Source organism: Anas acuta, chromosome 17 (assembly GCF_963932015.1).
Source record: "Anas acuta chromosome 17, bAnaAcu1.1, whole genome shotgun sequence".
Taxonomy (NCBI): Eukaryota; Metazoa; Chordata; class Aves; order Anseriformes; family Anatidae; genus Anas; species Anas acuta.
The window spans coordinates 1,640,959-1,653,989 of record NC_088995.1 but is presented as its reverse complement, the minus strand read 5'-3'; the positions used below and the strand labels follow the sequence as shown (position 1 = coordinate 1,653,989).

The 13,031-nt window shown below is 59.5% G+C and overlaps 2 protein-coding genes across 3 annotated transcripts in view; one reads left to right on the top strand and one right to left on the bottom strand.

The window, feature by feature from the left end:
- SSH1 (slingshot protein phosphatase 1) overlaps window positions 1–2,946 on the bottom strand; it is a 32,751-nt gene extending 29,805 nt beyond the window's left edge. The window contains exon 1 of the mRNA XM_068653753.1: window positions 2,744–2,946. Within this exon, the coding sequence (XP_068509854.1) occupies window positions 2,744–2,809 (66 nt within the window). The 5' untranslated portion in view covers window positions 2,810–2,946. The remainder of the gene's footprint in view (window positions 1–2,743) is intronic.
- Window positions 2,947–4,910: 1,964 nt separating this feature from the next.
- Window positions 4,911–12,516, top strand: DAO (D-amino acid oxidase). Of its 2 annotated transcripts, none has more exons than XM_068701161.1 (11): window positions 4,911–5,102; window positions 5,453–5,659; window positions 5,800–5,914; window positions 6,229–6,305; window positions 6,622–6,687; window positions 6,927–6,981; window positions 7,355–7,459; window positions 7,539–7,621; window positions 8,781–8,898; window positions 9,100–9,198; window positions 10,254–10,394. In XM_068701161.1, the coding sequence occupies exons 2-11, from the start codon at window positions 5,466–5,468 to the stop codon at window positions 10,365–10,367; spliced, it is 1,026 nt and encodes a 341-aa protein (XP_068557262.1). In that variant the 5' UTR covers window positions 4,911–5,102; window positions 5,453–5,465; the 3' UTR covers window positions 10,368–10,394. The 2 variants fall into 2 exon arrangements, with proteins under 2 accessions (XP_068557262.1, XP_068557261.1); XM_068701160.1 differs by having other exon boundaries at window positions 4,919–5,102; window positions 10,364–12,516.
- The last annotated feature ends 515 nt before the right edge of the window (window positions 12,517–13,031 follow it).

The window sequence follows — 13,031 nt, the reverse complement described above, 5'->3', positions numbered from 1 at the left end:
ACCTTCAGGGAAACTTGCAGCTCGCTGGACACCAGAGCTCGGAGACAGCCTGGGGGAGAGCTGGAGAACATTTTGTTATTTACTGCAGTTGCTGAAAGCCCACATCAAACAGGGTCACTTATTTCCAGGTGGTTCTTGCAGGACTCAAAAATAAGCAAAGAGCTTCACGCAAAACGTTCAAGTTTTAAAGTTTTGAGTCAGTGTGTGTGTGCAGGGGCTGGGTTGTTCCTCACCCCTAGAAATTAAAATTTGGGAGGTCGCAGCTTGCAGGAGCGGCCCCGTTTGCGACCTGCCAGAACCAGCGGTGCCCAGCCAAAAAAAACCCAAAAGGGCAACCACACGGCCTGGATGTCAGACACCCGGGGGAAGAGAGAGAGAGACACAAATCCCATCTCAAACCACCGCAGCTGAGGGAGATCTGGAGGGACACACATACCATCATACCGGCCCTATTTTTAGGTTGTTTACACCGCGCGGCCGCAGCCCGGGCAGCACCCGCGGCACCCCAAACCCCCAAGCCCACGGTCCCCCACAGCCCGGGGCAGGTCCCCGGCCTGTTTGTTTGGGTCCGTCACACAGCAACGGGCCGGAGAGCCAAGGTTTTATTTTTTATTTTTTTAAACAAACGCCGCCGTGAGATCACAACCATCTCACAACCATCGCCAGCTGAGATTCCGCAGCTGGGCCGGCCCCGACGCCGCCTCGGGTTCATTGTCCCGACTCGATTTTGAGCCCGCTGCCCCTCTCCTCGTTGCCAAAAAGCCCAGAGGGATGAGCTCGGCACCACAGGCAGCATCAGGCACTGCCCTTGGGTTTAAGCATCCCTCCCTGCCACCAGGTTTCCCCTGCCCGGCCAGCAGCCCGGCCAGCAGCACCCCTCGGGGCTCCCCGACCCGAATTATCCACGCTCCCCCCGCAGATAAAACACCCCAAAGAATTTACAGCCTGCCACGATAACACCGCAGCAAGCCCCTCGCAGAGCAGCAGCATCCATTTTATAAATTCCTTCAGCCTGGGAGGGAGGAGAGGCTGCAGCAGCTCGCTCACAGTCAGCGGGAACATTTATTTGGTCACCGCTTTCCAATAAAAAAATAAATCTCCTGGGAATTATTCATGTAGGGTAACGACCCCGGAGAGCCTGTACCCCAATCCTTGTATGATCAGAGAAGGTGAAGGGAGAGCTGGCACGGGCAGCAGTGTCCCACCACATTTGGGGCGATGCCACCCCGTGGTCACCCTTCCAAAAACTGCTCCATCTGCCCCCGCACCCCACAACGCCTCCCGCGGGTACGGGACAGCTCGGGCTCCTGCCCCACCTGCACCAGTTTAACCCAGTCTCACGGCACTGGGGGCAACTGGGTGGCAGCCCAGCGGTGTCTGCAGCTGCGGGAAGGGCTGAGGATGAGGATGGGGAGGAAGGGATGGGGATGAGTCAGAGTCACTGCCTGGCAGCCCGCAGGCTCTCGGCCCTCAACCCCACGGCTTTTTGGGGGTCACGGCGACCTGGCGGGGCACAAATAGGATCGTTTACCTGGCGGGGCACCGAGGAAACAGCAGGGAGAGGATCCGGAGAGAAACACCGGGCCTGTCTTTGGGGGTCACCCAAGAGTCAGGATAGGAAAATGAGGAGGAAGCGTGGGGAGGATGAGAACACAGCGGGTGTGTTCGGGCGGCACGTGGGGGCTGCGGGGAGCGATGGTGGCTACGAGGGATGGGGTAGGGAGAGGGGTGAGGGGGGCTGCAGGGGGGCTGTGGGGGTAGCGGGGTGATGGGGGAACGCAGCAGAACTGGGATGGATGGGCAGGGAGCTGCAGGGTGCGGGCATGACAAGGCCTGTGGTGAAAATGGGGTGTGGGGATGGGGCGCAGCGGGGATGGGAGATGCTATAGGGCAGAGTAGGGATGGGGCGCAGTGGGATGAGAGCTGCTATAGGGTGAAGCATGGATAGGGCACAGCAGGGATGGGAGCTGCTATAGGGCAGAGCAGGGATGGGAGCTGCTATGGGGTGCAGCAGGGATGGGGTGCAGTGGGATGAGAGCTGCTATGGGGTGAAGCAGGGACAGGGCACGTCAAGGATGGGAGCTGCTATGGGGCAGAGCAGTAACGGGACACAGCAGGGATGGGAACTGCTATGGGGTGAAGCAGGGATGGGGTGCAGTGGGAACAGGAGCTGCTATGGGGTGAAGCAGGGATGGGAGCTGCTATAGAGCAGAGTAGGGACAAGGCACAGCAGGGATGGGAGCTGCTATGGGGTTGAATGGGGATGGGGCACAGCAGGAATGGGAGCTGCTATGGGGCAGAACAGGGATGGGACACAGTGGAATGGGAGCTGCTATGGGGCAAAGCAGGGCTGGGAACTGCTATGGGGTGAAGCACGGATGAGGCACAGCAGGGACAGGAGCTGCTATGGGGCAGAATAAGAACGGGACACAGCAGGGCTGGGAGCTGCTATGGGGCAGAGCAGGGATAGGAGCTGCTATGGGGTTAAGAGCTGCTATGGGGTGCAGTGGGGATGGGGCACAGCGGGAATAGGAGCTGCTATGGGGCAGAGCAGGGCTGGGAGCCGCTATGGGGTGCAGCAGGGCTGGGACACAGATGCCCCCTGCACACCCCCAGCCCCACACCCGGGGGGGGGGCTCCCAGCCCCCAACCCCGCAGCCCCCCACCCGGAGCCGCCCCCTCCCGGTTCCCGGAGCCCTTCCCGGCCCCATCCCGGCCCCATCCCGGCCCCATCCCGGCTCACCTCGCTGGTGCTGGCCGAGGAAGCGGCGCTGGGGGTGGGGGAGCGCTGTAGGGTGACCAGCGCCATGGCGAAGGAGGAGGAGGCGGCGGGGCCCGGGTCCTGCCAGGCCCCAGCGGCTGCGCAGCCACGGCCACGGCTCCGGGCCCGGCCCCGGCCGCCGCTGCGCTGCGGGGAGGAGCCGGGAGGGGAGGGGATGGGGAGGGGATGGGGAAGGAGGGAGGGGAAGGGGAGGGGAGGGAAGGGAGGGAGGGGTGATGGTAATTAGAGGCCGGTGGGGGGTGCTGCGGGAGGAGGAGGGGGGAAGGGGGTCAGTGGGTGGGGGGGGTCTGCGGTACTCGGGGATGGGAAGGAAAAGGAGAAAGGGATGGGGATGGGGAAGGGAAGGGATAAAGAAGGGAAAGCGATGGGGAAGGGGAGGGGAAGAGATGGGGAAGGGGAGGGGAAGAGATGGGGAAGGAAAAGGGGAGGGGAAGGGGGAGAGATGGAGAAGGGAAGGGGAGGGGAAGGGGGAGAGATGGGGAAGGGAAAGGGAAGAAATGGGGAAGGGAAAAGGATAGGATGGGGAGGGGAAGGGCAGGGGAAGAGACAGGGATGGGGAAGGGAAAGAATAGGGAAGGGAAAGGAAGGGGAAAGGATGGGGAGGGGAAGGGGAAAGGATGGGGAAGGGAAGGGGAAGAGACAGGGATGGGGAAGGGACGGGGAAGGGATGGGATGGGGAAGAAAAGGGGGAGGGAAGGGAAAGAATAGGGAAGGAAAAGGAAGGGGAAAGGATGCAGAAGGGAAGGGGAAGAAATGGGGTGGGGAAGGGAAGAGGAATGCAAAGAGAAGAAGGCCTGGAGGTCTCCTTGTTATGGGGTGTAGCAGTAGGCAAGGTGGAAAGACTTTAAACTAGAAGAGGGAAGGCTTCGGTTAGACATAAGGGGGAAATTCATCACTCAGGGGGCGGCAAGGCCCTGGTGCGAGCTGCCCGGAGGAGCTGGGGGTGCCCTGGCCAGGCTGGATGGGGCTGGGGGCTGTAAGGGGTCTGTAAGGTCCCCACCAGCCCATCCCACTCTGTGTGGCTGGTCCTGCTGGTGGCTGTTTGGGGTCCCCCCAGCACTCACACAACCACAGGACATCCTCCGGTGGTCCCGGCCACCCCAAGGAGGTGCCATGGGGGTGGGACGATGCTGGTGAAGCACCAGCAGGGCCCCGGCCACACGGGACAGCCGAAAGGAGCCCTTCGGTAACCGGGCTGAAGAAAGTGTGAGGGGTCAGCGGAGCCAAAAGCAAGAGGCCGACGAGTAATAGGGTAATTAGTGTAAGAGGCTTTGCTGCTTGTATGCAAAGCCCTTAATAATTTAGGCCTTCAAATGGCTGCCTCTTCCCCTCTGCGACGCTGCGGAGAAAAGCAGGGAGGTGTGAGGGTGGCCTGGAGCTCGGGGTGGACGTCTCGATGAGGATCCAGCTCTTTTCTCAGCCCCCTTTTTGGGGACACGTTGTGGAGGAGGTGACGATGGGGCAGAGCTGGCAGCACCCGAGCTTCTCCCATCAGAGTGGGACCCTTGGGTGCTGCCTGTATTAAAGTATTAAAGGTGCCAGGTGCTTAAGCCGCGTGAGCCTGGGGGCTTACAGCTCCTCGCCATCCCCCCGACCCCATCCTTCTGCTCAGCCCAGCTCCTGCCTGCCCGTGGCTCTCCCCTGCTTTTTTTTGGGACCGAATTCCCTCTGTTTGGGCCAGGCCATGCTGCACGGCCAAAATCCTGGGCCCTGTGCAGATCTGTTCCCGTCTCTTGTATCCTCACCACCTCCTTTGGAAAAGCTTCAGGCGGCTCTGCCCGAGCACCGCCTGCGCTCCCAGGGCCGCCTCTGCTGCTGCTCATTGTATCTGCACGGAAAAAAGCCTTTTTCAGCCCAGAAAACGAGAAGTGAAGCCCTCTGCCTTGGGCAGCACAGCCCCTGGGGTCTGTCTGGTGAGAGGCAACGCTGTTTTCTCCCTTACGACACAAAAACTGAGGCTGAAGCATCCCCTTCTCACAGATCCCGTGGCTGGGGCGTCCCGTCCCCCGTGTCCCCATCTGCCAGGCTCCCATTTTTTCCCATCCAAGCCCGCAATCACCATGGTGACACGTGGCAATGCCGGCACTTTGCCACGGACCACGGTGACCCCAGAAGAGGGGCTGTGGGGCTGGCCTCCGGGGGCACGGGGGCCTCCACCTCCCGGGGTCCCCACTGAAGACTTTGGCCCCATTTTGCCCGGCGCAGGGGGGGGGGCTGCGAGCCCTTGGCACTCGGACCTTGGACTGGCTGTGCTGTAAACAAACCTTTCTGCTGAAAAAGCCTTTGAAAACTGCAGGGGCTGCCTGGGAGTGCTCGGCAGGTAAGTCGGTGAAAAATGGGGTGTTTCTGGGTTTTATTCACCAGCTCGTGCTGTGGGGCCGGGGTTAGCAGAGGCAGCCCCGATTCCCGTCCCCGGGACTCGTCCCAGCCCAGGCACACTGTGCCACAGGGGTGCTTCCAGAAATAAAACGGTGCTCCAGAATTTATTAATCCTGCCCCATTTCACCCCCACTCCCTTGTGGCACCAGTCCTTGTCCATTTTCTGTGTCCGTGGGGCTCCGTCCGTGCTGCAGGGCCGGGAAGCTCCTGTGAGGAGCTGTGAGGACACCCAGCACCGGCCCCGGCCCCAACACCACCTTTTGGGCTTTTTCCACCCCCATTTCACCACAGAGGGGCCGCAGCCATGCGCGTGGCCGTCATCGGGGCCGGGGTGATCGGCCTGTCCACCGCCTTGTGCATCCACGAGCGCTTCCAGCCCCTGGTGCCCTGCCTGCAGCTGGAGGTCTACGCCGATCGCTTCACGCCACACACCACCAGCGACGGGGCGGCGGGGCTGTGGCAGCCCTACCTGAGCGACCACGGCGAGCTGCAGGAGACGTGAGTCAGCTCACACAGCCCTCATCGTCCCCGCTGTCCCTCCGGGGCCGTCCCCACCTCGTTGTTTCTCCCCTTTGTGGCTCGGTGGCGGCCCGGCCCTGTGGGCAGGTGGAGCCGGTGCTGCCATGTTTTCCCCACAGGCTGTGGAACAAGGAGACCTTCGACCACCTGCTGGGGTATCTCGGCTCACCAGAGGCGAAGGAGATGGGGCTTTTCCTCATTTCGGGCTACAACTTATTTACACGGCCCGTCCCGGTAAGGAGCAGGGCACGGGCACCAGGCGGGTTTGTGTTTCTTCCCCAGCAGTGCTCTGACTGCTTCCAAATGGCTCCAGCGCTCTGCCTTGTGACACTTCGCCTGAAACTCGGTGTTTTCTGGCTCCCTCAATGCGATATTTGTCCCAAGGATGGGCTGGCAGAGCCTCGCTGCCCACAGCAGTGCTCGGGATGCCCTGGGATGGGGCTGGGCAGTGGGGACATCCCCCCCCAGACACTTTTTTCCCCTGACGTGGTGGCACTGGCAGCTGGTTGAGGTGCCCTAGTGACACGGGGCCTTCTCCCTTTCCGCAGGACCCGTCCTGGAAGAACATTGTCCTGGGCTTCAGGAACTTGACACCGAAGGAGCTCGAACTCTTCCCTGGTTATAGGTATTTTCTGGAGGGTCACTGATGGGTTTTCCTCTGCCAACCCCATAGGGGAAATGAGCTGGGCTTGGTTGCAGCTGCTTCCCTTAAAATAGGTGGGAGTCCCTGCAACGAAAACAGCAGGGATGCAGGGAAACCGTGCCAGATGGGGTTGAGCTGGGGGGAAAAAAATCAGCAGGAGGTGCTAACGCTGTAAACTGGGGGAAAAATAGCACCGGTTTGCGTCCTGGGGATTCGACTCCTGAGCACAGGGCATGGGGTGGCCGCCCTGGGGAAGCTGCTGAGGGCTTTTATCGCTTTCTGTCCTCGTTGCTTGCAGCTACGGCTGGTTCAACACGGCGCTGATGCTGGAGTGCAGGAGCTACCTGCCCTGGCTCTCCAACAGGTGAGTGCAGAATTGGTGCTGCCCTGGTGCTCTGCAGTCTGCCGAGCCAGCGGGTGCTCCAGGCCAGCAGGGAAACGAGCTAATGATCATTGGAGACCATCTAGGAACCACTGAGGAGACCACGGGTGCTTATTAGAAGGAGCAACAAGCCGTCCCGACTCCGGGCATCAATTACAGGCGCTAATTTGGAGGGTACGTTTGCTTTTATTTGCTGGCTACAGATGAACTTGCTCTTCCAGGCTGGCGCAGAGAGGAGTGAAGTTTTTCCACAAGAAGGTCGGCTCCTTCCAGGAGGTGAGCTGGGCATGGGGGCCGTGGCAGAGGAGGGGGGAGCACAGGGTGTGATGCTGGGAGGTATGGGGCAGGGATTTCTGCCCTGACCCGGCCCTGCAGCACAGCAAGCATCTGGCTGGGGTACAGCGAGGAGCCATCAGGCAGGGGCAGGACTTCTTCGCCTTAATTGCAAGCGCTTTCCTTGCCTGTACCTGTGGGATCTCAGCAGGAGCCGTGCCAGGGAAGCTGTGCCCTGGATCTGCCCCTCGTGGTGGATCCTGCAGCGACCGCTCGACGTGGCCACGGTGCAGGAACCTGGAGCCCCCTGGGGTAGTACCCTCGGAAAGCATCGCTGCCTCGTGCTGCCCACCACACCGTGTCTGTCTTTTGGCAGATGTTTGCCCAGGGCGTGGATGTGGTCATCAACTGCACCGGGGTTCGTGCCGGGGAGCTGCAGCCAGACCCGGCCTTGCAGCCCGCCCGCGGGCAGGTCCTAAAGGTGAGGCTGTGCCTGCACCACATCCATCCCCCCGCCCGGGCACCCCGCTCCCCCCTCACCTCCTGCCTTCCTCCCCCAGGTGCAGGCCCCGTGGGTGAAGCACTTCGTCATCACTCACGACATGGACTCGGGGATCTACAACTCGCCGTACGTCATCCCGGGGTAGGTGGCAGCGGCACGGTGCTCGGTCCTCGCAGAGCACCCACACCAGCGCGGCTCCCTGCTGGCATCTGCCCCGCAGAGCCCTCATTGCAGCAGCCCTACAAGATGATTTGAGCCCTATAAACCCAGCCTGGATTCGTATCTGGCCTGATGCTGCTTTTATTTGCTGCGTGGGAGGAGAGCAGGAGGATGAGGGCACTCAAGCAAGGCTCAGGTTGCCCGCAGGGAGCCTGCTCCAGCCTGGGGCATGAGGGCAGCTCCCCAGAGCCCTGCTTTGCCCATCCTCTGTCCCCTACCAAGGACCAAACCCATCCCAAAACTGTGAGTGGCAGTGCCCAGGCAGAGCCCAGCTCCCGGCACTTACCTTGCGCTGCCCGCCTGCCTCCCACCAGGGGCTTTCTTAGGGGAGCAGGGATCTCTGTGCGATGGCATCATACGCTCAGAGAGCTAAACTGCAGGCTGAATAAATACGTGTCTGCTGCCCATCCTGCCTGCTGCCCCCTGAGAGCGGCTTTGGCAGCAGAGAAGGGTTTTGAAGCTGTAACTCGAGTGCTGCGTTTCTGGTACCTCCTCTTGCGCTGCTGTGTCAGGGCTAGGCAGCGAGCCATTAGGTAAATAGGGACTTTGAATGCTCGCAGCTCCCAAGCGAAGTATTCCAAGCTGATTGCTTATCACAGCCCCAGCTGCACGGCGATTCCTCTCCCCGGGTGCATTTTGCTGGCGCTGGCACCGCCGGGCACCGGGCTGGCTCCCAAAGGAAGCCGCCAGCTCCTGCACGCAGGCACGGGGATAGCGACAGGGCAAGGGGGAGAGGTTAGAAAGTAAAAGCGGGGAGATTTAGAGTAGATATAAGGAAGAAATTCCTCCCTCAGGGGGCGGCGGGGCCCTGGCGCAGGCTGCCACTTGTTCTGCCCAGGCATGGGCCCGTTGGGTGCTGATAGTGCTTAATGAACGACTCGGGCTAATTACCTGTGGCAAGGCAGCAGACACGCAGGCACCGCTCTCTCGCCTGCTTGGCACCAGGGTCTCTCAGGCAGGAGCACACTGCAGGCTCGGGGCATGGCAGGACCCCAAAAATCGCACCCACACCGAGTCCCTGCCTGCTGACCCCAGCAGGAACCCCTGGGGACCCGTTCATTGCCTTGTGCTCTTGGTGCAGGAGTGAGTTCACGGTTTTGGGTGGGATATTCCAGCCAGGCAACTGGAACGAAGAGAACAGCGCCCAGGACCACAAAACCATCTGGGAGAGGTGCTGCAAGCTGCTGCCTTCGCTCCAGGTGGGTTCCCCCTAACCCAGCGCCGTGGCACCGGGCACGGGCGTTGAGGACAAGCCCCCAAAATCTGGATCTTCCCATCAGCACTGCCCGCCTGCCTTCAGCAAGCCAGGAGAGCTGGGGGGGGTTCTGTAACCCCGTTGTGCTTCCAGCTGCCTAACGAGGAGGATTTCTGGGCAGGGGCTGACGGGCTTTTGGTTTCAGAAAGCAAAGATCGTGGAGGAGTGGAGCGGCTTGAGACCGGCGCGCCCCAGGGTCCGCCTGGAGAGGGAGACCCTCCGCCACGGGCACTCGCAGGCAGAGGTACCGTGCACAGCCCCCCCAGTGCTGAACATCGTTAACCACGGTGCTAATTATGTGCTGATCACAGCACGACGTCAGCACCCGCTCAGCCACGCTGCCCTGCTGTCAGTGGTCCTTGTGACATCTCCCCCTTGTAATGGGGAAATCCTTGGGCCCTTTTTATCTCTTTATTTATTTATTAAAGGGTTTTATGGGGAGAGTGGTCAGGGAGTGCTCCTGCGAAAGAAAAAGCTGCAGGTGGAGCTTCACAAACGCAGACACTAAAAAAGAGATGGGAGAAAAACGTGGAGGCGCCAACCCCCCCCGGCCCTGCTGCTCCCAGAACCACGAGGCCCACGGGAGCCGTGCAGTGCTGGCGGTGTTTGTAGCGGTGTGATTTGATTTTCTGCTGGGAGCCTCTGCGTGCAGCACTTGTGCCTGGGAACACCACGTCTCCTTTAAAAAAAAGGGCAGCACGAAAGGGATCGTGGTGAAGGCAGAGACACCCGTGGGGCTGTGGCTGCTGGGGGGCTGATAAATTCATCTCAGCACAGGTAAGGCTGGGTGTCTGCTTCAGGCACGAAGGCGATGAGCTGCTAATGTCTCTTTTTTAAGAGGAAGGAGACTGGGAATGGCTCAGTTCAGTGTGCTGCCTGCCCCTGCACCCTCAGCTCAGCGCCTGCTGGTGCAGGAGCGCATCGCTCCTTGGTGCTTTTATCTGAGAGCCCAGCAGCAGAGCTGCAGAGGGAATCCCTGGTTTGATTGCCTGCATGTGTAGCTCTCTATAGCTTTGAAGAAGAGATTAAAGCTCCAAAGGAGATGGTGACTGCAAAATGTAATTAAATGCAGTGAAAATATCTTCAATTTTTAGCTGGAGAGGCTTGGGAAGAACTCGGTGTATTTAGGCAAAGCCCAGAGCATGGTTCAAAGCAGCGCTGCGTGTGAATTAATTTACGGATCTCTCCGTTCCTGTATCAGCACATCGTGTCTCCGCTGCCTTGGTGCAGGAGAGGTGTAGCTATCGATCCCAGCAGCGAGACGGGCTCCAGCTGAAGCAAAGTCATTTCCCTTGGCAGGAGCAGGCGCTGCGCAGGCACCAGCCCCTCGTGCTCAGTAGGGATATTCCTGGGCATCACAGCGGCTCCAGGAGCTCGAGCACAGCCCTGACACCTTCTCCTCTCCCCAGGTGATACACAACTACGGGCACGGCGGCTTCGGGATCACCATCCACTGGGGCTGCGCCATGGCAGCGGCCAGGCTGCTGGGGAGCATCCTGCAGGAGAAGCAGCTGGCCGGGCCGCCCCAGTCCCACCTGTGAGTCCCTGCCCTCTCAGCCGGGATTAGCGTGACAGCAGTAGCTTAGAAATCACAGCAGAAAGATGCAAATAAGGTGGTGATGCACACGCGGGCTGCTCAACCCTCCTGCCAGCTTCGGCGCCGCTTCCCGGTGTCTCGTTTTCGGGCTGCTGCCAGTTCTGTCGCTGCCATTAGCCAGATGGCTGAATTTCCTCCGCCGTGGCCTCGCACGCCCTACCTAAAGGAAGTGCTTTAAAATCTGGACTCGTTATCTGTGGCAAAGTGCACTTCTGTCCCGGGGATCAGTCTGCAAAGGGTTCGGCTGCAATCCCGGCAGTCCTGCCATCCGGGACGGGATCTGAAACCGAGCCGGTGCCACCCGAGGTCTTCACCGACTGCCCAGACACCCAGAGCCTAATTAGATTTGCAGGCTCCCCCCGGGAGGCAAAAGCTCCTTAGTAGGAAGAAGCTGTGGAGCTCCCAGGGAAGTGACCACCGCTCCGAGGGCACGTGCTCCGGCTCCGCCAGCTTTCCTTAATGCCAGCACCGAGCACGGGTCCTACGGCACCTGGTTAGTGTAGCTGGCAACAGGCAGCAGCAGTGACCTAAAATGGGCTTTCCAGATGATGTTTTTAGTAACAAAAGCAACATGTTCCAGCCCCGCGTACTTGCCAGGTTCTATATATAGCAGGGAGCATACGCAAAATAGCCGCTCTTGGCCCTAAAACTCCCATGGGCGCTTCGGTTCCTCGTCTCCTTCGGCCGTGAGACGGGGCTGGAGCAGCAGCGCTGCAGCCGGGGGGGGGCTGGCATTGGGGGCAGCTCTCCGAAGGGTCAGCCCCACCAGTTTTCCCGTGCCGGGTGCCTTTCTTGCTCTGAAGACTTCACAAAGAGAAAGGGTCGAGCAGCGTTAGCCTCAAACCCAAAGGCAGGCGGTGATCCTAAGCCCAGTGCCTGCCTTGCTCTGCTCTCCTCTGCAGCCCAGCCGGCTCCCTGCTCCTTTCTGCTGCAGCTCCTCTCCCCCTGGATGCCAGAAATAGCCTGGCTGGGGATGTACCAGGCAGTGAATGAGAGCGGCTGCCATGCAGCCGGGCTCACTTCGCCTCCTGGGGCCCTGGATTCGAAGCAGCCCGTGGGAAGGGCTCATTTTATGGCCGCAGCCTGGGCACTGCTGTGCTCTGCTGAAGGACCCAACTCCCGATGAGTTGCTTCAGGTTCCCCAAGGAGAAGAGCGGTGATGAGCACTCCGTGCTGCTGGGGTGGGCTGTGCACAAGAGATCTGTGCCCCGTGGGTGCAATCGGGACTCATCTCAGCACCACAGAGGTTGCTGTGCCCTGGGAGACCTTCCCGTGGCACAATTTTCCTCCGAGCACCGTGCGACTGCCCGTGCTGTGCACTTTGCAAGTCAGAACGCCCTGAAAAGCTCTGCTGAGGGCAGCACCTAACTGCCTGGCCTCTTACCGATGCCGGTAGCTGGTGCACCTCTGCAGCCTGTTAAAAAAAAACACAGACACAGGAGAAACAGGAGCCCCGTGGTGTCCGGCCTCTCTGCCAGGAGGGTTTCCCACTCCACCTGGCAGCTCACCTGATAGATCGCAGCCACGTTCGGAGGGTGACAGTCCAGAAAAGGACAGTGATGGATGTGACAGATGTGATAGAAAGGATAGATGACAATAGATGGAGAAAATTTACCGTTGATTAGCGTGAAACTTAACGGGCTGTGGTGCCTCTGCAGTAAAAGCCGTTCAGTGCCATAGCATCCGCTCCATTTCATTCATTCCGAATTCGGGAGTTACATTCGGGAGGCAGGGGGGTAGCAGTAAGCAATAAGCGAGCTTGCGATAAGCTTTTGATTCCTCTGATCTTCGAGCCGTTAGGAGCAGCTGTCCTGCGTGGGCCAGGAGACAAACCCGATCTTACACAGCCTCTCAGAAAACAAGCAGGAATGATTAGGTGTTTAATTTTATTTGCAGCCTAATTGTGCTTATTTGCTAAAAGGTCACAATTTAATGTGTGTGCACAATAAAGGTCATACTCAAACACCTCCTGTGTGATGCTTTCTCTTATTAATGATAGCATGAGTTGGGCCTCAAATGCTGATTTAATAGAAACACTTCAGCAGATCATCATTCCCTCTCCCCGGTGTTTAACTGCATGTTTCTCCCGAACATTTCATCCCATGGAAGGAAAAGCCATCATTTCACTTTCTGAGTGGACATTTGAACCCGAAATACCCCGGTGTGAAGTGATGTGGTTGCCTGAACATTGCAGCTCATAGCCCCCAGCCTGCTACGATCTCCCAGACCAGAACAGAAATGTTTGGGACGCTCTCACTCGGCTCAACTGATCGCTCTGTTTGGAGACCAGAGCCACAGGACGGGTATTTTACGCTGCTGGAAGCCACAAATGAAACACGGTGGGGTAGAAGTCATGGAGATTTATGTCCGTTTTTGCAGCCACGGTAAGGTAGGAGAGAAGCAGTGGGAAGCCTGGACAGCTACTGCAAAAACTTCCTGGATAAGCAAAAAAATGCCATCTCCAGAGGCCAGCATCAGCA